The sequence below is a fragment of the Heptranchias perlo genome, chromosome 10 (genome assembly GCF_035084215.1).
Source record: "Heptranchias perlo isolate sHepPer1 chromosome 10, sHepPer1.hap1, whole genome shotgun sequence".
NCBI classification, from domain to species: Eukaryota; Metazoa; Chordata; class Chondrichthyes; order Hexanchiformes; family Hexanchidae; genus Heptranchias; species Heptranchias perlo.
The window spans coordinates 78,371,309-78,397,370 of record NC_090334.1 but is presented as its reverse complement, the minus strand read 5'-3'; the positions used below and the strand labels follow the sequence as shown (position 1 = coordinate 78,397,370).

The window sequence follows — 26,062 nt, the reverse complement described above, 5'->3', positions numbered from 1 at the left end:
GCCACTTATGAGCCCAAGCCTGGATGTTGTCCATGTCTTGCTGCATGCGGGCATGGACTGCTTCATTATCTGAGGGGTTGCGAATGGAACTGAACACTGTGCAATCATCAGCGAACATCCCCATTTCTGACCTTATGATGGAGGGAAGGTGATTGATGAAGCATCTGAAGATGGTTGGGGCGAGGACACTGCCCTGAGGAACTCCTGCAGCAATGTCCTGGGGCTGAGATGATTGGCCACCAACAACCACTACCATCTTCCTTTGTACTAGGTATGACTCCAGCCACTGGAGAGTTTTCCCCGATTCCTATTGACTTCAATTTTACTAGGGCTCCTTGGTGCCACACTCTGTCAAATGCTGCCTTGATGTCAAGGGCAGTCACTCTCACCTCACCTCTGGAATTCAGCTCTTTTGTCCATATTTGGACCAAGGCTGTAATGAGGTCTGGAGCCGAGTGGTCCTGGTGGAACTCAAACTGAGCATCAGCGAGCAGGTTATTGGTGAGTAAGTGCCGCTTGATAGCACTGTCGACGACACCTTCCATCACTTTGCTGATGATTGAGAATAGACTGATGGGGTGATAATTGGCCGGATTGGATTTGTCCTGCTTTTTATGGACAACACATACCTGGGCAATTTTCCACATTGTCGGGTAGATGCCAGTGTTGTGGCTGTACTGGAAGAGCTTGGCTAGAGGCACAGCTAGTTCTGGAGCACAAGTCTTCAGCACCACAGCTGGGATGTTGTCGGGGCCCATAGCCTTTGCTGTATCCGGTGGACTCAGCCGTTTCTTGATATCACGTGGAGTGAATCGAATTGGCTGAAGACTGGCTTCTGTGATGGTGGGGATAGCGGGAGGAGGCCGAGACGGATCATCCACTCGACACTTCTGGCTGAAGATGGTTGCAAACGATTCAGCCTTGTCTTTTGCACTCACGTGCTGGACTCTGCCATCATTGAGGATGGGGATGTTTACAGAGCCTCCTCCTCCCGTTAGTTGTTTAATTGTCCACCACCATTCACGACTGGATGTGGCAGGACTGCAGAGCTTTGATCTGATCCGTTGGTTGTGGAATCGCTTAGCTCTGTCTATAGCATGTTGTTTCTGCTGTTTAGCACGCATGTAGTCCTGAGTTGTAGCTTCACCAGGTTGGCACCTCATTTTTAGGTACGCCTGGTGCTGCTCCTGGCATGCTCTTCTACACTCCTCATTGAACCAGGGTTGATCCCCTGGCTTGTTGGTAATGGTAGAGTGAGGAATATGCCAGGCCATGAGGTTACAGATTGTGCTGGAATACAATTTTGCTGCTGCTGATGGCCCATGGTGCCTCATGGATGCCCAGTTTTGAGCTGCTAGATCTGTTCTGAATCTATCCCATTTAGCATGGTGATAGTGCCACACAACATGTGGTGTCCTCAGTGCGAAGACAGGACTTTGTCTCCACGCGGAATGTGCGGTGGTCACTCCTACCAATACTGTCACGGACAGATGCATTTGCGACAGGTAGATTGGTGAGGACGAGGTCAAGTAGGTTTTTCCCTCGTGTTGGTTCGCTCACTACCTGCTGCAGGTCCAGTCTGGCAGCTATGTCCTTCAGGGCTCGGTCAGTAGTGGTGCTACCGAGCCACTCTTGGTGATGGACATTGAAGTCCCCCACCCAGAGTACATTCTGTGCCTGTGCTACTCTCAGTGCTTCCTCCAAGTGGTGCTCAACATGGAGGAGGACTGATTCATCAGCTGAGGGAGGGCGGTAGGTGGTAATCAGCAGGGGGTTTCCTTGCCCATGTTTGACTTGATGCCATGCGATTTCATGGGGTCCGGAGTCAATGTTGAGGACTCCCTGGGCCACTCCCTCCTGACTGTGTATCACTGTACCGCCACCTCTGGTGTGTCTGTCCTGCCGGTGGGTCAGGACATACCCAGGGATGGTGATGGAAGATTCTGGGATGTTGGCTGAAAGGTATGATTCTGAGAGTTAAAATTGGGGATGAGCGAGAGGCAAGAATTGGAGGAGTGCAGAGATCTCTGAGGGTTATCGGGCTGGAGGAGATTAGAGATAGGGAGGGGCGAGGCCATGGAGGGATTTGAAAACAAGGATGAGAATTTTAAAATCGAGGCTTTCCTGGACCGGAAGCCAATGTAGGTCGGCGAGCACAGGGCTGATGGGTGAACGGGACTTGGTGCGAGTTAGGATACGGGCAACAGAGTTTTGGATTAGCTCAAGTTTATGGAAGGTGGGAGACCGGCCAGGAGAGCATTGGAATAGTCAAGTCTAGAGGTAACACAGGCATGGATGAAGGTTTCAGCAGCAGATGAGCTGAGGCAGGGGCAGAGACGGGCGATGTTACGGAGGTGGAAGTAGGTGGTCTTGGTGATGGAGTGGCTATGTGGTTGGAAGCTCATCTCAGGGTCCAATAGGACGCCAAGGTTGCGAATGGTCTGGTTCAGCCTTAAACAGTGGTCAGGCAGAGGGATGGGGTCGGTGGCTAGGGAACTGAGTTTGTGGCGGGAACCGCAGACAATGGCTTCGGTCTTCCAATATTTAGTTGGAGGAATTTTTGGCACTCGTAGTGACCACATCTGGGACTTAGTTGCGAAGGCGCACTGGAGATACTGCAATGTGGTGGGGGGGGGTGATCAGGATGTCTACTGGATGGTGGACTTCTGAGGGGAGAGGGGACTAGCGCATTGGCATTCAACATTTAGGCTCGTGCCTGAAGAATGGGGGCCCCTTGGGCAGAGTCCCAGAGGCATCCTGTTTCGGGGAAGCCGTACTCCAGTAAGGAATTAGTACAATCGGGACAAGAGATAATTGGGGGATGGAGAAGAAAAACTGCGCTCGGTGTAAAACTGGAGCATGAAACCAAACATATTTAAAGGAGAAAAATCTTTTCGGGCAGCTACGACGATTGAGAAGGGCTTATCTTTGGTCGTGTCCCAAATATCTTTTGAGATCTGTCTGGTTTGTATGTACTGTATTGGACCCAATGAAGAAAGAAAGAAAAACTTACATTTATATAGCACCTTTTATGACCACCGTTGCAATATTAGAAAACGCGGCAGCCAATTTGCACACAGCAAGGCCCCACAAACAGCAGTGAGATGGATTGAGTAGAATGGGCCTATACTCTCGAGTTTAGAAGAATGAGAGGTGATCTTATTGAAACATAAGATTCTTAGAGGGCTTCACAGGGGAGATGCTGTGAGGCTGTTTCCCCTCACTGGCAAGTCTAGAACTAGGGGGCATAGTCTCAGGATAAGGGGTCGGCCATTTAGGACTGAAATGAGGAGAAATTTCTTCACTGAGGGTAGTAAGTCTGGAATTCTGTACCCCAGACGGCTGTGGATGCTCAGTCGTTGAGTATATTCAAGGCTGAGAGGGATAGATTTTTGGACTGTAGGGGAATCAAGGAATATGGGGATCAGGCAGGAAAGTGGAGTTGAGGTCAAAGATCAGCCATGATCATGTTGAATGGCGGAGCAGGCTCGTGGAGCCTACTCCTGCTCCAATTTCTTATGTTCTTATGACAAGGTAATTTTTTTTAGTGATGTCGGTTGAGGGATAAATGTTGGCCAGAACACTGGGGAGAACTCCCCTGCTCTTCGAAATAGTGCCGTGGGATCTCTCTTTGCCCACCTGAGAGGGCATTCGGGGCCTCGGTTTAATGTCTCATTCCCATCAGGTTCCACAGGCTGACAGCTTAGACTATACCACCTGAATGTTTGTTCTTGTGTGAGCCTCGACCATGTCCTCGAGTTATTTAACTGTCGGATCACCATTATTGAGCCTGATTCTGTTTCTGTGTAATTTTCACTGGGTTGGCGAAGTGTTGACTGACCAGGGACCCTGTTTTAGTTTCTGACGTCTCACCCCGAGACACGGAGGATAATCGTAGAGCTCCACTGCTGTCTTGGTTAAAATCGACTACCTCAGTATGGATTGAGTACATAGAGTCTCGCTGGTCTGTACGGCTCCGTACTAGGCCCCATGGTGCGTTTCACCCTGATGCTCCGGGTAGCCTGTATTGTAGGTTTTTAAACCAATGGTAATGTGCTTTTCGACTGGTCTGCTGTCGTATGCGCTGTCAGGATCCATGGGCGGTGTGGAGCGCGAGAAGTTGCACCTGGTAGTGAAATGGATCCACTGGCGCAAGAACGAAGGAAATAGGGGGGACAGGATAAACAGAATTGATTTCTTTATCTCTGGAACTTGACTTCACAAGATCACAAAATAGATGAGGGAGGCATTTGAGCCAACTTTGACAATAAAAAGTAACTTGCATTCCCCAGCATCATTTTTATTGAATTGATCTTTGAACAAATCGAAGGTTTTCGTCTCTAGTGTCCCGACTCAGGAAGATCATTCCCAGCATCGATCACTTTTGCACAAAGAAGGCTCTTCCAGCGCCTGTCTTGGAACATGAGATAGGAGTAGCCCATACAGCCCCTCGAGCCTGTTCCGCCATTCAATAAGATCGTGGCTGATCTTTGACCTCAACTCCACTTTCCTGCCCGATCCCCATATTCCTTGATTCCAAAAATCTGTCTCTCTTAGCCTTAAATATACTCAATGACTCAGCATTCACAGCCCTCTGGGGTAGAGAATTCCAAAGATTCACAACCCTTAGCGAAGAAATTCCTCCTCATCTCGGTCTTAAATGGCTGACCCCTTATCCTGAGACTATGCCCTCTAGCTAATGGAAACAGCCTCTCAGCATCTACCCTGTCAAGCCCCCTCAGAATCTTGTATGTTCCAATAAGATCTCCTCTCATTCTTCTGAACGCCAGAGAGTATAGGCCCATTCTACTCAATCTCTCCTCCGAGGACAACCTTCTCGTCCCAGGAATTAATCTAGTGAACCTTTGTTGCACTGCCTCTAAAGTAAGTATATCCTTCCTAAGGTAAGTATATCCTTCCTTAGGTAAGGAGACCAAAACTGTACACAGTACTCCAAATGTGGTCTCACCAGAGTCCTATATAATTGTAGCAAAACCTCCTTACTCTTGTACTCCAACCCCCTTGCAATAAAAGGAAACATGCCATTTGCCTTCCTAATTGCTTGCTGTACCTGCATGCTAACTTTCCATCTCTGCCCCTCCCCCCCCCCCCCCCCCCCCCCCCCCCAAAAATGAAGGTCTCCTGTGTGAACTTGGCGCTCTGAACTGTTTCCCCATGGGCAAAGGCCCACAGCACTAACAAATGACCCTATTGATTGGCAGTCTCCAAAGTTCCATCAGGTCGTTGATGTGGGCAATCGAAATGTTAAGATGTTTCATTGGCACAGTAAGAGTGGGAATAGGGGTCAACACTGGGGCAGGGTGGAGGGATCTTTATTCCGCATTTAACCATCGATAATAGCATTAGACCCCGACAGCCTGAAATGGGAAGATGTTCCATTTCCCCAGCACTAACTTCCCTCACCTTAGCAAGAACACAAATGATGAGAAAATCACTGAAACAAAGGATAGATAAATGGTTGCTTTCAGGTTCTCATTGTAGAAAAAGTGTTGAGGTAGAAACTTGCTATGAAACCATTTGTATTTCCTAATGTTTATTTTCTAAGCTATTTCCACTCGGGCGGAGTCACTTCATTTCTCTTCAGGCCGAGGAAGCAGAGACGTAGACCTGTTGATTCATAAAATTGCATTATTTATTTTCTGATCCTCTGTTCCATTACTGCAAGGGTTAAACACAGTCAGCAGTGCAGCAACGCAGAGCATTGTGATCAATGAAGTTTTCATTGACTTGCAGCATTTTGTCCTTGACTATTATGAATGACTTTAATGGCATTTGCTGTGATTCACTGTCAGTTTATCTGATGAGTCCTTACTTTAAAAAGCACAGCTGCCAAATAACATTGATTTCTGCTGCCTGCAGGATTGGATTGGCTCAGTAATCAAAGCTTCCGCACTGAAGATGCCCTGCAGCTGCACCATCGCATCGTGGGGATTGCAGCAGACTCGGCCCAGGGGTCACCTCAGACAAGGTACACAGAGTCCCACCTCACTGTCTTTCGCTATATATATTATCTCTTTGTTTTCTCTCTCTGTCTCTGTGTGTGTGTTTAAAAAAAGATTTTCTGATTTTTGCACCTAGGCTTTCCAGCATATGAATAAAGCTGGATTTGATTTCCAAGCCTCCCCAGTTCTCCAGGAGACCTGGAGTCTATTCTCCTATCTTCCAAAGGTTTATTGCAGTGTACGCCAACCTCAGTGCTATGAGAGATGGACTTCATGATATAATTATTCAGGCTCTTTGAACTGTGAAATGGTTAATATAAGAATATCATACCAGAGCAGTACTGCTCTGGTATGATTTTTATCTGTTGAACAAAGTTCAGTTTACATTATAGCTATCGGTTTGCTTTTCCTTCCAGTATCTTAAAAAGTTCCAGTATAAGTGACTGTGGCTTTTTTTTTTAAAAGGAGAGACCGATCAGCTCCTCCGATGGCCTAGTATTTAAAGGCTTGGTGCAGCACTAAGTTACACGGACTAGAAGGTGCCAGGTTTGATCTCACCTAGTACAGCAGTTGAGGTTCTACAATTGCCCTCAGCAGCTCAAAATTAGTGAATTGATGGGGTGGGGGTGAAAACCAGCCTGCTCCTGATACTGTCTGGTGACCCACGTGGATGTTAGCAATGAAAAGGACAATCCTCCCAGATCTCTGCGTTCCTCCAACTCTGGCCTCTTGTGCATCCCCCACTTCGTCCCACCGTTGGCGGCCGTGCCATTAGCTGTCTAGGCCCTTAGCTCTGGAATTCCCTCCCTAAACCTCTCCAACTCTCTCTCCTCCTTTTAAGACCCTCATTTAAAACCCATCTCTTAGACCAAGACCCTAATGTTTCCTTCTTTGGCTCGGTGTCAGTTTTATTTGTCTGAATTTGCTCCCGCGAAGCGTCTTGAGGTGTTTTACTGTGTTAAAGGAGCTATATAAATGCGAGTTGTTGACTCGAGCAGTGATGCCATCCACTGTCAAATAGTCTGCTGACACTCGCCACCCAGGCTGACGGGCGAGGAGTGGCCACCCTGGCAAATGCCAGAAGGCGCGGGCGCTAGCAGAAGCCAAACGGCAGCTTCTTGGAGAGGTGAGAAAATTGGAAAAGTTTTTTCAAAAAAAAAACCTGCACTGGAGTGTTTTTTTAAAAAAAACCCACTTCCTCTCATTCACAGCAGCAGGAATCTGGGATCTGAAGGCTGAGATAATGCTGGTATAAATGGACTGATGTCAATCTCTGACCTCATGAGCTGCTTTGCAGAAGAAAGGGAGCCTCACAATTGGCACGCAGCACCATTCTGTGTGTTCTTCCCCTGGCGTGGTCCTGATTTCTACCTCCTAGTGCCTAATCTTGATTTCCTCCCTCTGTCTCCGATTTTTTTTTTTGGAAGAGTTCTGCATTCAAACTGGTTTTCACACTATTAGGAAGAGGAAAAAAACCCCTGCAGAAATGTTTCCAGTTCTCCTCCCTCCCTCCCTGTGGAATGCAAGGAATTCCTCCTTCCCACAGCCTCACTGCACTATTGGTAACATGTGTTCCGCAGTGTTCCTTCTCCCCTCCTCCTCCTCCACACTCTCCGTCTGGTTATGTGCAGCCTGCACCTGTGCCGGCTTTGAATCACATTCACTTTGGCACGCATGCAAACAGCCTTTTACCCCCTCCCCACTTAATGGCCACATTCCCACGGGGATTTCTGATTCTGTGATCCTCCGTCCAATCGCGGCAAAGAAGGAATCGTGATTGACTTTTCATTCAGCAGTACAGCTTGCCCTCGGCGCTGTGAGGATGAGGAGAGATGTGAAAAAAGGTTCTCCACTTAACTAGGAAGCATGATTGAGCACACTTGAACCCTTCCCTCCCCTCCCTGTTCCCCAGCCTCCCCCCAACCAATTTTCTCTGGGGTGGCTCCCCGATTTTTTTTAATAGCTGGGGAGGGAGGAATGTGGTTACATTTTCTACTCTGGGATTTTCCATCATTTAATTCTGCAATGCTTGATTATCTTGAGCTCCGTATGTGTGACCTAAAAGTTGGATGAGAAGTAGTCCTATCTTACTCACCCCACTATATTTAGTATATTAATGTCTCGCTTTGCCTTTGGTATCAACACCAGGCAGGGTGACCTGCTCTTGGACTTCGGCCCTGCTGTTTGTGGGCGGGTTGCTCAGGGAGTGTTCTAATTTTCTTCCTCTTATTAGGGTTTTAAAATTCTCATCCTTGTTTCCCATCCCTCCACGGCTTCGCCCCCTCCCTATCTCTGTAACCTCCTCCAGCCCTACAACCCTCCGAGATCTCTGCACTCCTCCAATTCTTGGTTCTTGCGCATCCCTGATTTTAATCGCTCCATCGTTGATGTCCGTGCCTTTAGCTGCCTAGGCCCTAAGCTCTGGAATTCCCTCCCTAAACCTCTTCGTCTCGCGCTCCTCCTTTTAAGACGCTCCTTAAAACCTACCTCTTCGACCAAGCTTTTGTTCACCTGTCCTAATATCTCCTTATGAAGCTTGGTGTCAAATTTTGTTTGATAATCGCTCCTGTGTAGCGCCTTGGGACGTTTTACTACGTTAAAGGTGCTATATAAATGCACGTTGTTATGCGAGGAATCACCTCTGCTTGTCATCATTCTTTTGCTGGGAACAGTAGCTCCTTTTCTATCTTCCATCTCTTGGAGAAGTATCCTGCTTGTAGAGATATTTAACAACAGTGCTTGTCTTTTTTTAACGGGAGGTAGGGGAAGGAAATTAGTGTTGCCTCAAGTCGATCAACAGGTGGTGTGTGAGGGAATCGATGATAGAACAGTCAAATGTGGACTCTGGATCCAGTGGGATTGATGGGCCGAATGGCCCTTTCTCATTCAGGATTTTTTTTTTATCACCATGACACTGCACTGGCTTCCCTTGTAGGGGTAAGCTGCATTCACCAGCTGTGCTCAGCTCCTTTTGGTCTAGTTAATGTATTCCCTACCATCTCCCCATTTAACCGCTTTAATTAGTCCAGTGTCCTGGCAGCTCATCCCAACTATTCTTGTTTTTATATCTTCACTGTCTTCCCTTGGGAAAACAGTGTGAAGTAGTGGAAGGATTCGCAGGTTGATTAACAGTCTGACAGGCCGCGACGTGAACGCTCCTTCTATGATCATTTCACCAGCTGACAGGGTGGTTAGCCCTATACTGCTGGAGGGTTTTATGGGCTCCCACAATGCACTGAACGTGAGTATCCTGCTGGTCTTGACATGTCGGGACTGTGGGTCAGGGTTCGAACCCTGCCCCTGAGGGGTGAATGCTACCACTAAAAGGTTCTCTCCTTCCTGGCGTCTGTCCTGAACCTGCCCTTACAGTCTTGGGTCTGCCCTCTCTGATCCTGCTGAACTGGTACGTCTAAAAGTTTTGTTCTTGTTTTATCTTCAGTCTCCCTTTAAGTATATCTTGCATACCTCTGCAAGATCCCCTCCTGAGAGCTCTCTTTTCAACACTGCAGATGGACTGACTTCACTTCCCCAGCGGGTTGCCACAGTCTGGAGAACTGCTGCAAGAATATCGCGTACAAATACGGCTTTTAAATACTTTCAATATTCTAGAATGTACCACAGATGGCAGTGACCGAGCACTTAGAGAAATTTGAGCTGAATAAAGAGAGCCAACATGGATTTGTGAAGCATAGGTCACGTCTAACGAACCTAATTGAATTTTTTTAGGAAGTAACTACAGTAGTAGACAGGGGAATGTCTACGGATGTACTTCCAGAAGGCATTTGTTAAGGTTCCACATAAGAGACTGTTAGCTAAAATTAAAGCTCTTGGAATTGAAGGCAAATTATTGACTTGGTTAGGTGGTAGAAGACAGAGAATAGGCATGATGCCTTTGTACTCGAATTGGAAGGAAATGACTATTCGTGTCCCACAAGGATCTGTGCTGGGGCCTCAATTATTCACTATATTGATTAATGACTTGGATAACACAATAGAGAGCCATATATCTCAGTTTGCCAACTACACAAAGATTGGTGGCATATTTAAGTAGTGCAGATGGGAGCATAAAATTACAAAGAGAAATTGATGGATTAAGTGAGTGGGCAAAACAGTGGCAGATGGATTTCAACCCAGGTAAGTGTGAGGTCTTCTATTTTGGACCAAAAAAGGATAGATCTGAGTTTTTTAAATGGTGAAAAGCTAAGTACAGTGGAGGTCCAAAGAGATTTAGGGGTCTGTGTACACAGTTCACTAAAATGTAGTATAGTCAGGTACAAAAAAATAATCAAAAAGGCTAATGGAATGTTAGCCTTTATAACTGGAGGGCTGGAATATAAAGAGGAGGCAGTTTTGCTACAGCTAACCAAAGCCCTGGTTAGACCACATCTGGAATACTGTGTACAGTTCCGGGCACCACACCTTAGAAAGGATATATTGGCCTTGGAAGGAGTGCAACGCAGATTTACCAGAATGTTACCGGGACTCCAAGGGTTAGATTATGAAGAGAGATTGCATAAATTGGGCTTGTATTCCCTGATATATAGAAGGTTACAGGGTGGCTTGATTGAGGTTTTTAGGATTTTGAAAGGAACTTAGAGGGTAGTTAGGGCGAAACTTTTTCTACTGGTGGGGGAGTCTAGGACAAGGGAACATAACCTTAAAATCAAAGCCAGGCCATTCAGGAAAGAAGTTAGGTAACACTTTTTCACTCAATGGGTGGTAAAAGTGTGGAATTCTCCCACAAAAAGCAGTTTATAGCTCAATTAATAAATTTAAATCTGATATTGATAGATTTTTGCTAGCCAAGTATTAAGGGATATGGAGCCAAGGTGGGTGGATGCAGATCAGCCATGATCTCACTAAACAGGCTGTAGGGGCTGACTGGCCTAGTCCTGTTGCTATGTTCAAAATCTGTTCCATTTCACACTTTAGTGGTTATCACTGAGGACTTACTTAAATCTCTCTGGTTTTGGGCAATGTTGCTTTAATCTCAGTGCAGCTTTGAGTTTCATATCGAGCCATTTTGATCTATGTTTTCTCAACTGCTGCGGCCAAATGTCTCTTTAAATCGCACTGTAGGACTCAAAGCCTTACGCAGCTTTCCATTCTTCCCTCGTGCCTTCTGCATGCTGAGATTCTGTGGCATGATTTGGGCCCTGAATTTGAATCTCTGATGGCAGTCGCTCTATTTTAGTGACGGACAGCTCCACATTCTCTGCGTGCTCATGTGACTGCACGCTGTTTCTGTATGTGTGCACACTCGAATACAACCTATATTAAAAAGGTGTTTTTCAGTAAAATTGATGGCAGACTTGTACAGGGGAGAGACAACTGCCAGTAGATTTTTTTTTATATTCATTTTTTGGGTATGAGCATAGCTAACGAGGCCACCATTTGTTGCCCATCCCTAATTGCCCTTGAGAAGGTGGTGGTGAGCTGCCGCCTTGAACCACTGCAGTCCGGGTGGTGAAGATGCTCCCACAGTGCTCTTCGTTAGGGAGTTCCAGGATTTTGACCCAGTGACAATGAAGGAACAATGATATTTGTCCACGTCAGGATGGTGTTACTTGGAGGTGGTGTTGTTCCCATGCGCCTACTGCCCTTGTCCTTCTAGGTAGTGAAGGTCGTGGGTTTGGGTGAATGTAGGGGTGATTTTGGGTTAGAAATTCATATTGTTGTGAGTGAGCCGTGCATTTGGCTAATGGCAGCATAGCTAAGTTGAGTTTTGTGGTTGAAGTTTTGGTGTAGATTGCTCAAGTAATTTCCAATGGAGTTGGTCACAGATCTCGGATCTTTTTCTTTTGAAGGGGTGAATGAGTAGGGGCAGTGTTTTGGAGCAACAATGCGTGGCACTAGAGTGGAGAGGCTCAATCTCCTCAGTCGACCCGTGTTTCATATCGTAGGTGTTGTGCCCTAAGAAGTGCTGAGTTGCAATGAGGTGGCATCCCGAAGAGTTGGGGGTAGGGAGGAAGCTCGGGTGGGAGTTGGGGTGCACCCAGCCAGCAACTCTTGTGGGCGCCTCCTGTTGGTGGAGGCCTGGGGGGAACATGCTGTATGTTTGGAGGCAAGAGGTGCTGATGACTAAACCTTGCAAGATGGCTACAGAGCGATAGGACGTGGGCTCATCGGAGCATAGGAATTGCTAGACGAAAATAGACCAAGGTCCATCTACTAAGATGGATATCCTAACATTTTTAAATTTCAGGTGATGTGCCTTTTAACAGTGCAGTTAAGTATTTGGAACCCAAAACACACAACCAGTAGGCACAAATTTGAGGGTGTTTTAATTTTTGCTACTTTATTAATTTCATTCATTTTTTAAAAAAAACAATTGTATTTCACTACACTGGTATTATTGTTTTTCCTTCACTCAGGGAGTGGTGAGAATGTGGACCTCGCTACCATAAGGAGTAGTTGAGGCGAATAGCATAGATGCATTTAAGAGGAAGCTGGATAAACACATGAGGGAGAAAGGAATGGAAGATTATGCTGACAGGGTTAGATGAAGTAGGGTGGGAGGAGGCTCGTGTGGAACATAAGCCCTGGTTGGGCTAAATGGCCTGTTTCTGTTCTGTAAATTCTATGTAGTTCACCTTCCACCATCCTAGTGGTTGCATGATACAACGATAAAGGAGTTGTTGACTAATCATGGCAATCAATCTCTATCAAATAGTCTACAACAGACCCAGACGTAACGCAAGGAAAACCCCAGTGGTGGAGAGCTTTGGGCACCACATCTAGATACGCACAACTCGCACCTGCTGTTCTCCAGAAGTCAAGTTCCTGACCTTGGGCTAAGCTACCAAGTTCTCCTTAGGGAAGGAGTATTTGAGGGCGAGTCACCATGACCAGCACTTGTGCTTTGACAAAGCAAGAGTCACTTTGCTCCAAAAGCAGCTCACTGTGTGAAGCGCTTTGAGACGCATCAAATAGGTACGGTGCTTTTTATAAATGCAACTGTGTTTCTGTGTCACCTATCCACTAACCAACCATCACCAGAGAAACTTGCCCACCTGCCCTTTCCACCGGGAAAGGCTGCTTTGGTTGGTGAGATCCAAAGAATGGGGAAGTGGAGCGCAGGCCTCATTTTTGGTTACAATTCATGATTAATATGTTGAGGGATGGATCTTAATCCATCTTTTGTGATTTTCAAGGTTATGGTCGCAGTGGTGATTGGTATCTTATGTTCTGTTATTTCTAAACATCTGCTCACGCAAGGCTACCTTGTGCATCTGGCAGCAGTGTTTGAGTTGAGATAACGGATAATACTTCAGCTTTTCACTTTCACTAGCTTTATTCTGGATAATTTGCCTTTTTTCAAGCAAAGCATTCTTGGATTAGAGCATTTACTTAAAAATGTATTTCACTGGGGAAGGACAAATCACTGAGTAAAAAGGGTTCTTTTTTTTGCGCATTGGCTTTTAAGGCTATTGGCTTACGACATCAAGAAAGAATGAATTGCATTTATACAGCGCCTTTCATGACCTCAGGACGTCCCAAAGCGTTTCACAGCCAATTAAGTACATTTTTTTGGCAGGCTAATCAACTGTGGAGGGCGTCTCTGCCAAACCCAATCCCATCCTCTGCCATCACCCTTACCTGCACACTTCAGCTGGGTAGTGGTTGGCAGTGGGAACACTGGCCAGTGTTTCTCTTTCTCTCCTCCTCTTTCCGCCCCCCCCCCCCCCCCCCCCAATCCCATTACCTAGCGGCACCAAGACCCTGCCAGTACCCCTGCTAAGATCAGCTGACCTAGCAGAGACTTGGGATCAATCACTGAAGCTTTTTAGTCTATATGGTTTAGCATTTTACTGCTTTTACCATGGAAGCCATTCGTGGAGTTGTGTATTCCATTAGTTGTTAAATACTTGTGTTCAGTTTAGTGATCACGGTGCTGTGCAGTGGAGCAGGAAGATGTTTCTTCCTCCACTTGGTGAGTTCCTGATCTGAGGCTTTGCTCTTGGTCATGGATGGGAGGGGGGTTGAAGAAGCCAGGAGTGAATCACTATACTAAAATGGATGTAACTAGTGATTGGATGACATTTTACGTATGATTAACTTTCCAGGCCTGTCCTTTAGTTTCAGTGTTTGTTCAGAGCCCGACTTATCTGCGAGGTTGTCTCCCAGACCGTTGGACTGCGACGAAGAGGATGTCACAGCCAAAAAGAAGAAGAAAAAAAAGAAACATCGGCAACATAAAAAGGATAAAAAGAAAAATAGAGAGAATTACGCCAGCAGCGATACTGACCCCGAGTTCCTCCGAGATAAAGACAAAGAGGCTCGAGCAGTGAGGTGATTCAGAATTTGTTGGCAAAGGTCAGCAACCTTAATTACAAGTCCAAACCTGGACAGGGTCCAGCAGAGCTTGGGCCAAGGGGATTGGTCATTGCTTGAGTTCTGATGTCCACCACCATTTGTGTTACCGGATTTCATTCCTAAATGGCCTAACCCTAATTTTAAGATTGTGCCCCCTTTTTCTGGATTCCCCTATCAGAGGAAATAGTTTTTTGTATCTATCTATTGAATCCTTTTATCATTTTAAACATCTCAATTAGATCACCCCTCAACTGTCTGAACTCAAGGGAAAAGAGCCCAAGTTTACGCAATCTGTCCTCGTAACTTAACCCTTTTTAAGCCCTGGTATCATTCTGGTGAATCTGCACTGCACCTCCTTCAAGGCCAATATACCCTTCCTGAGGTGCGGTGCCCAGAACTGAATGCAGTACTCCAGATGGAGTAAAATGTGTAAAGGATTCAATAGGGTAGATATACAGAAACTATTTCCTCTGGTGGGGGAAATCAAGAACAAAGGGGCCAAATTTTAAAATTTGAGCTAGGCCATTTAGGAGCAAAATCAGGAGACACTTTTACCACACAAAGTATGACAGATCCCAGAGACTGTAGAAGTTTGGTCAATCGTAGCTTTCAAGACTGAGAGATCGATCTTTGGGCAAGGGTACCTAGAGATATGGAGTTGAGGTACAGATCAGCCGTGAGTCTGTGGAACTCCCTTCACTGGAGAGTGGTGGAGGCAGGGCCATTGAATATTTTTAAGGCTGAGTGAGATAGACTCCTGATTAACAAGGGAGTCAAAGGTTATAGTAGGTAGACTGGAAAGGAGGGTTGTGATCATAATCAGATCAGCCATGATCATATCAAATGGAGAGCAGGCTCGAGGGGCTGAATGGCCTACTCCTGTTCCTATAAGTGCTCTTCTTTTTCATATTAAAAGGTATGCCCTAACTTTCAGCCTCATTAGTGCTGCGGTAGGATGTGAATTTTCCAACGTGTTTCCCCATGTGGTAAACTTCTGATTTTGACCAGGCCTTCTCGGTGGTTGGTGAAGGAAGATGAGGAGAGAAAGTCACCTCTCGCTGTTCTTGTACAGCACCTACTGGTTAGATATAGGACTGCTTTTCTAGAGCCCTGGGTACAGACTGCCAGCCCTCTGAGGCTTAAGAGCAGTGCAGAGGAGTGTAATAGAACGAGGGCAATAAAAACTACTTAAATGTCCTATTTTCTCCCCATTCCCTGCATATCAAACGCTGAGAGCAGGCGAATGATCCACCCCGCAGGGCTGCAGTGGTGCTGCTGCGTGTGTTGGTTGCCTGGAGCTCTTTGAGAGTGAAAGGGGATGATTTAGGAGCGTCTTTGAGAATAACTGAAGACACTTGTAGTATTGATATCCGTTATAACAGCACCTCTGGGGAAGATCTAGTCTCCTGATCGAATGTACAAATTTAAACCACCTAATTAAATCGGCTGAACCAAATTTCCAATCGACCTTGTATTTTAAGTTCAGAGAGGAGATTCAGTGCTAAGGTACGAGGTAGATACATATCAGTGCAGACTTCTTGCAGTCTTCAGGTGCACCCTCTTTTGTCCAGTTTCACAGACCCTGCTTGAAACACATGATCATAATATGCTTTGTGTTATTTTGCAGGTCTGACGCCGATACAGATCTTCCTCAGTGGAACTTCACGTGGCTGGATGACCTCCAGTCGCAGACTGCACAGACCTTCTGCATCGATAAAAAGGCTGACCCTGCCAACTGGGAGTATAAGTCACTCTATCGTGGCGATCTGGCAAGGTACTTGTAATGAGAGGAGTTGTGGATTTGATTCAGTGAAACTCCTCCTCTCTTGCACTAGACTGACTACACTAGTTGTGATATGTAATCAGGGATAGGCACTTTTAAGTGGCAGCCGTGGCTCAATGGATAGCACTCTCGCCTCTAAATCGGAAGGTTGTGGGTTCAAGTCTCACTCCAGAGATTTAAGTACAAAATCTAGGCTGACACTCCAGTGCAGTTCTGAGGGAGCGCTGCACTATCAGAGGTGCCTTCTTTCCGATGGAACCTTAAACCGAGGCTCTGTTTGCTCCATCAGATCATATGTCATGCCAGTATTTCGAAGAAGAGCAGGGCAGTTCTCCCCGATCCCCTGGCCAATATTTATCCCTCAACCAACATCATTAAAGCAGATTATCTGGTCATTATCTCATTGCTGTTTGTGGGACCTTGCTGTGTGCAAATTGGCTGCTGCGTTTCCTACATTACAACAGTGATTACACTTCAAAAGTGCTTCATTAGCTGTAATGTCATGAAAGGCGCTATATAAATGTGAATCTTTCTTTTCCTTACGTAGATCTGTACACAGTGCAGGATAGGGGAGACCATTGTGTTCCATCTGGGCAGTCCCAAGAGTTTGAAAATTGCCACACGTTACTCCAACTCTCGTACCCCTCCATCGCTATGTCTGCCAGATATCTATCTAGTTCCCTCTTGAATTCTCCACCTCTCTCTCATTTTTTAAGATCATCCTTATAACCGATGTCTCTGACCAAGTTTTTAGTCACTCTTCTTAATATCTCCTTTGGCTCGGTGTCAATTTTTGTCTGATTACGTTTCTATGAAGCGTCTTGGGATGTTTTCCTAGGTTAAAGGTGCTAAATAAATGCAAGTACTGTAGCTGCTGATGAATTTGCCAGTGCTACCCACTGCTACTGCCTGCCCATTTTGTTTGTCCCATAGTTAAATCATAACTGCCTGTTTGCTTTCCAGTATCTTGTTACAATTGCAATTACGTAACTATTGCTTGTGTATTTGCAGAAATGATTCTTGTTCAGCTTCCCTCAATTTCACCCCTGCCCCCAGGTCAAACATCTTGTGGAGTATTGGATTAGTGCTGGAGCATGTTTGCATTGGTGGTCCTCCAGATGGCTTGCTCAATTGACTGTTATTCCTGTGTATATAGACTGTCAGGCTATTCGCCCACAAGGGCATCACAATTAATCCCGCATTTCCCAGACATGCACACTTTCCACCAAGGGTCACAGGTTAATGATGCTCCTAGCCCAGGTGCAAATGCACTACTCCTAGCAATGTTTTGGCTTAAATTGGCTAATTCACCATAGACTGGGGTTGAATTCAATGCGGCTGAGTTCCATGCTAGGCAGTGCATTCACCAAGTTAGCCATAATTTCGATCAACGGGGGTCACGTATTAGAACTCGGGAGGAAAGCCTTTGTTATACACTGACTACCCGACGTGAATTACCTAACCGATGACATGGAATGGCAGACCCAGGGTTAGGATTAGCAGGAGCATTCTGTAACGGAAATGAGTGGAGTACAAGCAAAAACCGATGATCCTAACGATAGTAAATGCATCGTGTGTTTCCTTCTGCACTGGATTCACAGTGACCTCATTTTTGTTGGTCTCAGCTGTAGAGCTCACCACAGCTATTGCAACAACGATACCTTGCATTTATGTAGCACCTTTAACGTAGTAAAACGTCCCAAGGAGCTTCACAGGAGTGTTATCAGATAAAATTTGACACTGAGCTACATAACATAAGAATAAGAGCAGGAGTAGGCCATACGGCCCCTCGACCCTGCTCCGCCATTCAACAAGATCATGGCTGATTTTCTATCTCAACTCCACTTTCCCGCCCGATCCCCATATCTCTTGATTCCCTTAGAGTCCAAAAATCTATCGATCTCCGTTTCGAATGTACTCAACGACTGAGCATCCACAGCCCTCTGGGGTACATAATTCCAAAGATTCGCAACCCTCTGAGTGAAGCAATGTTTCCTCATCTCAGTCCTAAATGGCCGGCCCCTTATCCTGAGACTATGCCCCTTAGTTCTAGACTTTCCAGCTAGGGGAAACAGCCTGTCAAGCCCCCTCAGAATCATATATGTTTCAATGAGATCACCTCTCATTCTTCTAAACTCCAGAAAATATAGGCCCATTCTACTCAATTTCTCCCTAATAGGACAGCCCTCTTATCCCAGAAATCAATCTAGCGAACCTTCATTGCAGGCAGTCTAAGGCAAGTATATCCTTCCTTAGATAAGGAGACCAAAACTGTACACAGTACTCTACATGTACTCACCAGAGCCCTATGCAATTGCAGACTTCCTTACTCTTATACTCCAACCCCCTTGCAATAAAGGCTAACATACCATTTGCCTTCCTAATTGCTTGCTATACCTGCATGTTAACTTTCAGTGATTCATGTACATGGACACCCAATTCCCTCTGAATACCAACCTTAGTCTCTCACATTTTAAAAAATATTCTGCCTTTCTGTTCTTCCTACCAAAATGGATAATTTCACATTTCCCCACATTATATTCCACGTATATGTCACCACCTTGCTCAATCACTTAACATGTCTGTATCCCTTTGTCGCCTCTCTGCGTCCTCCTCACGACTTACTTTCCCAACTAGCTTTGTATTATCAGTAAACTGGGATACATTACACTCCGTCCCCTCATCTGAGTCATTGATATATATTGTAAATAGCTGAGACCCAAGCATTGATCCTTGTGGCACCCCACGAGTTACAATCTGCCAACCCGAAAATGACCCGTTTATTCCTACTCTCTTTTCTGTCCTTTAACCAATCCTCTATCCATGCTAATATATTACCCCCAATCCCATGAGCCCTAATCTTGTGTAACAACCTCTTGTGTGGCACCTTATCGAATGCCTTTGGAAAATCCAAATATACTACATCCACTGATTGCTCCTTATCTACCCTGCTAGTTACACCCTCAAAAAAGAACTCTAATAGATTTGTCAGAGATATTAGGATAAGTGACCAAAAGCTTGATCAGAGGTAGGTTTTAAGGAGTGTCTTAAAGGAGGAAAGAGAGGCAGAGAGGATTATTGTAGGAACCGCATTTACACTGGGGGTGAGGTGGTCAATTTTCAGGGTGTTTTGCTCCCTTCACTTCAAGCTGGAAATTTCGGTATCACAAGGTGTAGCTAAGTAGCGTAGTGGTTACGACGCCTAAAGGCCCTGAGTTCAAATCCTGCTATGACAAGTTATAAAATTGAATTCAATGAATCTGATAATTTGAGACCACGCACACTGCTGGATTGTTGTAAAAACCCAACCGGTTCACTCACGTCCTTCAGGGAAAGGAACCTGCTGCCCCCTGTCCAGTGTAGCCTGAATGTGTCTCTTGTCTACAGCACGTGATTGAACCGTAAAGACCTCTGAAGTGTCTTAGCAAGCCACTTAGTTGTACACAGGGCAACTCGGAGCAATAAATGCGGCCTTGCCAGTGCCACCCACACCCTAGAACAAATATATTTTTTAAAATGGGGGTATTGATGAGGGATGAAGCTCCTTGCATCTATGACAGATTCTTTTAAGGGTGGAAAGTTCTGTGACTGAGCTCTGGTGACTTGGTGGCAATACTCTTCCCAGTGAGTCCCTTTTTATATACAGCATACACTAATGGGTATGCCTTCCCCCATGCCCTATGACTGTCCTCCAGCTGATTACTAAACAATGTCTGGTGTCAATACTGCATCGGCATAGAGGCAAATCTAATTAGCCATGAGATGAAATGCCTCATTAATTGTCACATTTCTCCTTACCGACTGACCGCTTTTACGTAGCAGTAAATGGGCTGTGTCCAGATCGATGATGTTTAACAGAGGCTTGTCATGTCAATTATCTCAGTGGCGGGTAGGAGAGTTTGTACAGTTCGACTTTTTAATAAAAAAACAGCATTGGAGTGTCATTCTTTTGCTGTTACAGATTTTTCAGACAGAGGTCACACTAACAGCTAGCATCAACTTACGACACCATAAAGGCACCGCACCTTTGGAAGGTTATATTAGCCTTGGAGGGGGTGCAGCGCAGAGTCACATGGAATGATACTGGGGCTTAGAGGATTAAATTATGAGGATAGGTTGCATAAATTTGGCTTGTATTCTTTTGAGTATAGACGGTTGAGGGGTGATCTGAACGTGGTATTTAAAATGTTAAAAAGATTCAAGAGGGTAGATACAAAGGACCTATTTCGTCTGGTAGGGGGAATGTAGAACAAGGGGATGTGATCTTAAAATTACAGCTAAGTCATTCAGGAGCAAAATCAGGTAGCACCTTTTCACACAAAGGGTAGTAGAAATCTGGATGCAGACACACCCAGTGATCAGCCTTTTTAATTCCAATTTAAACCTTGGAGAGGGTGCAGAGGAGATGTACCAGGGATGAGGGACCTCAGTTATGTGGAGAGACTAGAGAAGCTAGGATTGTTCTCCTTCGAGCAGAGAATTTATTAGAGGTGCTCAAAAGTATGATGAGTTTTGACAGAGTAAATAAGGAGAAACTGGTTCCACTGGCAGGAGGTCACAGATTTAAGATAATTGGCAAAAGAACCAGATGGGAGATGAGGACTTTTTTTATGTAGCGAGCTGTTGCGTTCTGCAATACGCTGCCTGAAAGGGTGGTGGAAGCAGATTCAATAGTAACTTTCAAAAGGGAATTGGATAAATACTTGAAGGGGAAAGACTTGCGGAGCTTTGGGGGAAAGAGCAGGGAAGTGGGACTATTTGGATAGCTCTTTCAAAGAGCTGGAACAGGCACAATGGACCGAATGGCCCCCTTCTGGCCCTGTTTTTATCACCTGTTGCCAAGAGTGCTAAATAACATTGCCTGAAGTTACCTAAGCCCCAATGGCTTTGTGGGCAAATGAACTGCTGAGTGTGGTTCCAATTCTAGGTTGGAGGATCAATGCCTGGTCTGTGCTGAGTTAACTGATCTTGGACAGTGGTGCAATTGACCCTGGGCTGGGGAGAGAAATCATCCTGGGTCCCGCTTCTGATTGTTATCCAGTGACTGCTGCTGGGCGAGGACAGGATGGGTTACGGCAGTGATTAAACCCCCCACTCCCGAGTAACCTGGCCATGCTGACCGACAGGGCTCGTAGATGGCGAATAGTCTCCTTGGTGACTGACTGCCGGCACCAAGAGCCATAACCCAGCAAAAGTCAGTGGTTTCAGGGGAGGAGGGGGAGATGATTAAAGTTACCTAAGGATTGTCTATGTTGCTGAACCTGACTCTGGGTGCCCCCAGCAGTAGTTGAATTGATGATCAATGGAATTTGTAATCTGTCCATAAACTGATCACGTGTAGCAGGTCTATCCACTGCCATCAACACTGGAACGGACACACTGCAAATAGAATCACTCATCATACCTGAAGGAGCTGAATGTCCTCATAAATTCTACATAGTTTTTCACGTCTAGCACATTGAGATCCAGCTAACGTAATTTCTCAGGGAAGTATTTGTACACTGGTCTGTTTCCTGAAAAAATGTTTTCATTAAGTAGCACTAATATTAAAGGAGGATGTGAAGGGATTTATTCAGTACTTGTGTGTTATACTGGATTATTATATTAGCTATGTGTGTAGTTGTCAATAAATAGTTAAATGTGGCAATGTATTTCAGATATAAGAGGAAAGGGGATGCCTGCCTTGGCCTCAATGCCAAAAAACAACAGATTATTTGGGAAGATTCATCCGGACCAAAGAAAAAGGCAAAAAAGAGAGATGATCGATACTACAGCACATCTAGTCTTCAGCTCTTGAACACTGACACAGTTCCTGTTCAGTGTGGAGATGTTTCACAAGATAGAATTCCTGTACCCAGTTCAAGCTCCTTCATACCAGTCCCAGACTGGGTAGAGAATGACAGTAAATCCTCAGGCACCATCACCTGGTTCAATCCGCTTGGGGTTTACGATGCTTCCACTGCCCTGTGGTTACAGGGAAAGGGCCAAGTGCAGCAGGAAGAGAAAGGGCGAGTCCCCCTGGACAGTAGTAAGCAGGTGGCCAAAGTGGAGAAATTCAACAAGATGTTGAGAGAAGACCCTGGGGATATCCAAACCTGGATGGAGTTTGTTCATTTTCAGGTAAGCACTCGAATCAATTGCATATTTTTGAATTTGCTGTGTTTTTGGGGTGGGAATTAACCCATTAATTCATCCCACATCTCTGACTTTTATGAGAAACCTAGGTGAACGGCCAAGGCTATTGGTGCAGGACACCACTATGGTTGAAACCATTAGGAAAGAAGATTAGATAAATTATGTTGCAGGAGATGCTGATATATTTAAGGCCGTAAATTGTAGGATGAAGGGAAGGAGTGCCATAGTTTTCAGGTCCAGAGAAAGAATGACTTTTATAGAAAGTAGTGCAGTGACTCATGATTTCAACACATTGAACATGCAGGGAGGAGGAAGAGCACGTAGGGTGGAGTATGTAGACCATTTACCGTGTAGGGTGGAGTATTTAGACCATTTACTGTGTAGGGTGGTGTATTTGGATCATTTACTGTGTAGGGTGGAGTATTTAGACCATTTACTGTGTAGGGTGGAGTATTTGGATCATTTACTGTGTAGGGTGGTGTATTTAGACCATTTACTGTGTAGGGTGGAGTATTTAGACCATTTACTGTGTAGGGTGGTGTATTTAGACCATTTACTGTGTAGGGTGGAGTATTTAGACCATTTACTGTGTAGGGTGGAGTATTTGGATCATTTACCGTGTAGGGTGGTGTATTTGGATCATTTACTGTGTAGGGTGGTGTATTTGGATCATTTACCGTGTAGGGTGGTGTATTTGGATCATTTACCGTGTAGGGTGGTGTATTTGGATCATTTACCGTGTAGGGTGGTGTATTTGGATCATTTACCGTGTAGGGTGGTGTATTTGGATCATTTACCGTGTAGGGTGGTGTATTTGGATCATTTACCGTGTAGGGTGGTGTATTTGGATCATTTACCGTGTAGGGTGGTGTATTTGGATCATTTACCGTGTAGGGTGGTGTATTTGGATCATTTACCGTGTAGGGTGGTGTATTTGGATCATTTACCGTGTAGGGTGGTGTATTTGGATCATTTACCGTGTAGGGTGGTGTATTTGGATCATTTACCGTGTAGGGTGGTGTATTTGGATCATTTACCGTGTAGGGTGGTGTATTTGGATCATTTACCGTGTAGGGTGGTGTATTTGGATCATTTACCGTGTAGGGTGGTGTATTTGGATCATTTACCGTGTAGGGTGGTGTATTTGGATCATTTACCGTGTAGGGTGGTGTATTTGGATCATTTACCGTGTAGGGTGGTGTATTTGGATCATTTACCGTGTAGGGTGGTGTATTTGGATCATTTACCGTGTAGGGTGGTGTATTTGGATCATTTACTGTGTAGGGTGGTGTATTTGGATCATTTACCGTGTAGGGTGGTGTATTTGGATCATTTACCGTGTAGGGTGGTGTATTTGGATCATTTACCGTGTAGGGTGGTGTATTTGGATCATTTACCGTGTAGGGTGGTGTATTTGGATCATTTACCGTGTAGGGTGGTGTATTTGGATCATTTACCGTGTAGGGTGGTGTATTTGGATCATTTACCGTGTAGGGTGGTGTATTTGGATCATTTACCGTGTAGGGTGGTGTATTTGGATCATTTACCGTGTAGGGTGGTGTATTTGGATCATTTACCGTGTAGGGTGGTGTATTTGGATCATTTACCGTGTAGGGTGGTGTATTTGGATCATTTACCGTGTAGGGTGGTGTATTTGGATCATTTACCGTGTAGGGTGGTGTATTTGGATCATTTCATTGATGACTAACTATGTCAGAGCATGAGCCATGGCACCTAAAGACCAGAAGATTCTGTCACCACAAAATGATTTTATGGGGAAGCTTTTAGCCTCAGCCAGGATGAACTAGGTGTGCTGTGTTAGGCCTAAATGCTTCCGAGCCAGGAAAGATCAGCTGAGATTCCCACTCTTGGTTGCTGTCCAGTAACTTCCTGCTCAAAGTGGGTGGGAGTGGACGGCAGGTGAGCACACATAATTGAGTTTGACTCATGCCCCACAGTTATCTAACTGCTTATGTTTGTAGGTAAAGAATGGGGGCTACTAGGTTTAGTCACTAGAAGGCTGTTGTCTCTGGGACAGAAGGGCAGCTTTATTTCTTGGTCATGACTTGGTATTGATGTCGACCATGGAGAAGTTACACACTAGTCCATCTCTAGGTTCTTTGCTTCCACTGGGAGAGTAAAGTAGGGAATGCAAGCAAATTGGGCTGTTGAGGCCCAGTACAGAGTAATGGAAGGTTCTGGCTACAAACCCTAAGGATGCTACATCAGGATTCTGAATGATGTCTGTTATCAATCAATCTCGTGGACTTTGTCCGATTGTACCTTTTTTATACATTTATAACCATTGCAAGACAAATACTTTGTCCCAATGCAGTAGGTCTCCTTGGTCACGGGATGGTAATGTTTCTTGGCTCACAGAACTCGTGCTAGATAAGCCACGAATGGCATTGGCAAAAGGATTATAGATAAATCCATGGCTCATTTACTTTGCCCCCCCCAACCATTGAAGGAATTGGCGAGGTGAGAGCCCTCAAGAGGATAGTATAGTTTGAGTATCTTGTTTGGAACAGTTCGTGGAACACAAAAGCTCTTTCCCCATCCATAATAATAAATAACTGCTGTGCAATAAAATGAGAATTTATATTTAATCTCTCCGGTGAGAATTTTATTGTGACTCTTGTCCATGTTGTTTTTTAGTTTCCTAACTGATGTAAACTAGAAATTGAATCTTCAACTTGTGTACGAATGGTTTCACCACGTTCTCTGGTGGCTGAGAGAAAGGAGCTATGTGTTGTGTTGTGCCATTGACTGTTGTCTTTGATGAGTCGTCTTTCCTTCAGGATGAATTGATGAAAGGTCCAAATCCGTACACTGCCACTGCAGCAGAATCTGAAAAAAGGAAGAGGTCGCGTCGTGTTGTCTTGGAGAAGAAGCTGGCCATTTTGGAGCGAGCTATTGAAAGCAATCCCAACAACGCAGACCTGAAAGTAGCCAGGCTCGGGCTTTGCAAGGAGTCTTGGGAACCGTCCAGTCTGGTCAACGAATGGAAAAAAGTCGTCTTTCATCACCCAAACAACACCGCTCTGTGGCAGAGGTACCTTCTGTTCTGCCAGAGCCAGTTCAGCATCTTCTCTGCGTCCAAGGTCAACGGCGTCTACGGCAAATGTCTGAGCACTCTAGCAGCTGCCCTGGATGGTACCCTAGTATCCCATCCCGCATTGCCTGACACAGAAGAAGCCATGCTGGGTAAGACAGAGTTTTAATTTAGTTCATGCACTGTGAATACATAGTACTGGTCTCCATATTACAAAAAGGATATAGAAGTACTGGAGACAGTGCAAAAAAAGATTCACAAGGATAATACCAGAACTGAGAGGTTATAACTATCTGCGCAGACTGGGGTCTTTTCTCTAGAAAAGAGAAGGCTGAGAAATGACCTGATAGCGGCCTTTTAAAATTATGAAGGGGTTTGATAGGGTAGATGTAGAGAAGATGTTTCCACTTGTCGGGGAGTCCAGAACTAGGGGCCATAAATATAAGATAGTCACTAATAAATCCAATAGGGAATTCAGGAGAAACTTCTTTACCCAGAGAGTGGTTAGAACGTGGAACTTGCTACCACAAGGAGTAGTTGAGGCGACTAGCATAGATGCATTTAAGGGGAAGCTAGATAAACACATGAGGGAGAAAGGAATAGAAGAATATGCAGATAGGATTAGATGAAATATAGTGGGGAGGAGGCTCGTCTGGAGCGTAAACACCGGCATGGACCAGGGCCGAATGGCCTGTTTCTGTGCTGTACGTTCTTAGTAATGTCTCAATAAAATTAGAGCTCTTTTAAAAATAAAAATGTTGTTTTAACCAGCACAGACTCGGTGTAAGCCACAAAATTAATTTCCATAGG

General features: G+C 45.3%; 1 protein-coding gene across 1 annotated transcript in view; it reads left to right on the top strand.

Moving 5' to 3' along the window:
- nrde2 (NRDE-2, necessary for RNA interference, domain containing) overlaps positions 1 to 26,062 on the top strand; it is a 72,241-nt gene that overhangs the window by 1,380 nt on the left and 44,799 nt on the right. The window contains exons 3-7 of the mRNA XM_067992188.1: positions 5,881 to 5,989; positions 14,043 to 14,255; positions 15,907 to 16,053; positions 21,720 to 22,182; positions 24,999 to 25,404. Of these exons, the coding sequence (XP_067848289.1) occupies positions 5,881 to 5,989; positions 14,043 to 14,255; positions 15,907 to 16,053; positions 21,720 to 22,182; positions 24,999 to 25,404 (1,338 nt within the window). The remainder of the gene's footprint in view (positions 1 to 5,880; positions 5,990 to 14,042; positions 14,256 to 15,906; positions 16,054 to 21,719; positions 22,183 to 24,998; positions 25,405 to 26,062) is intronic.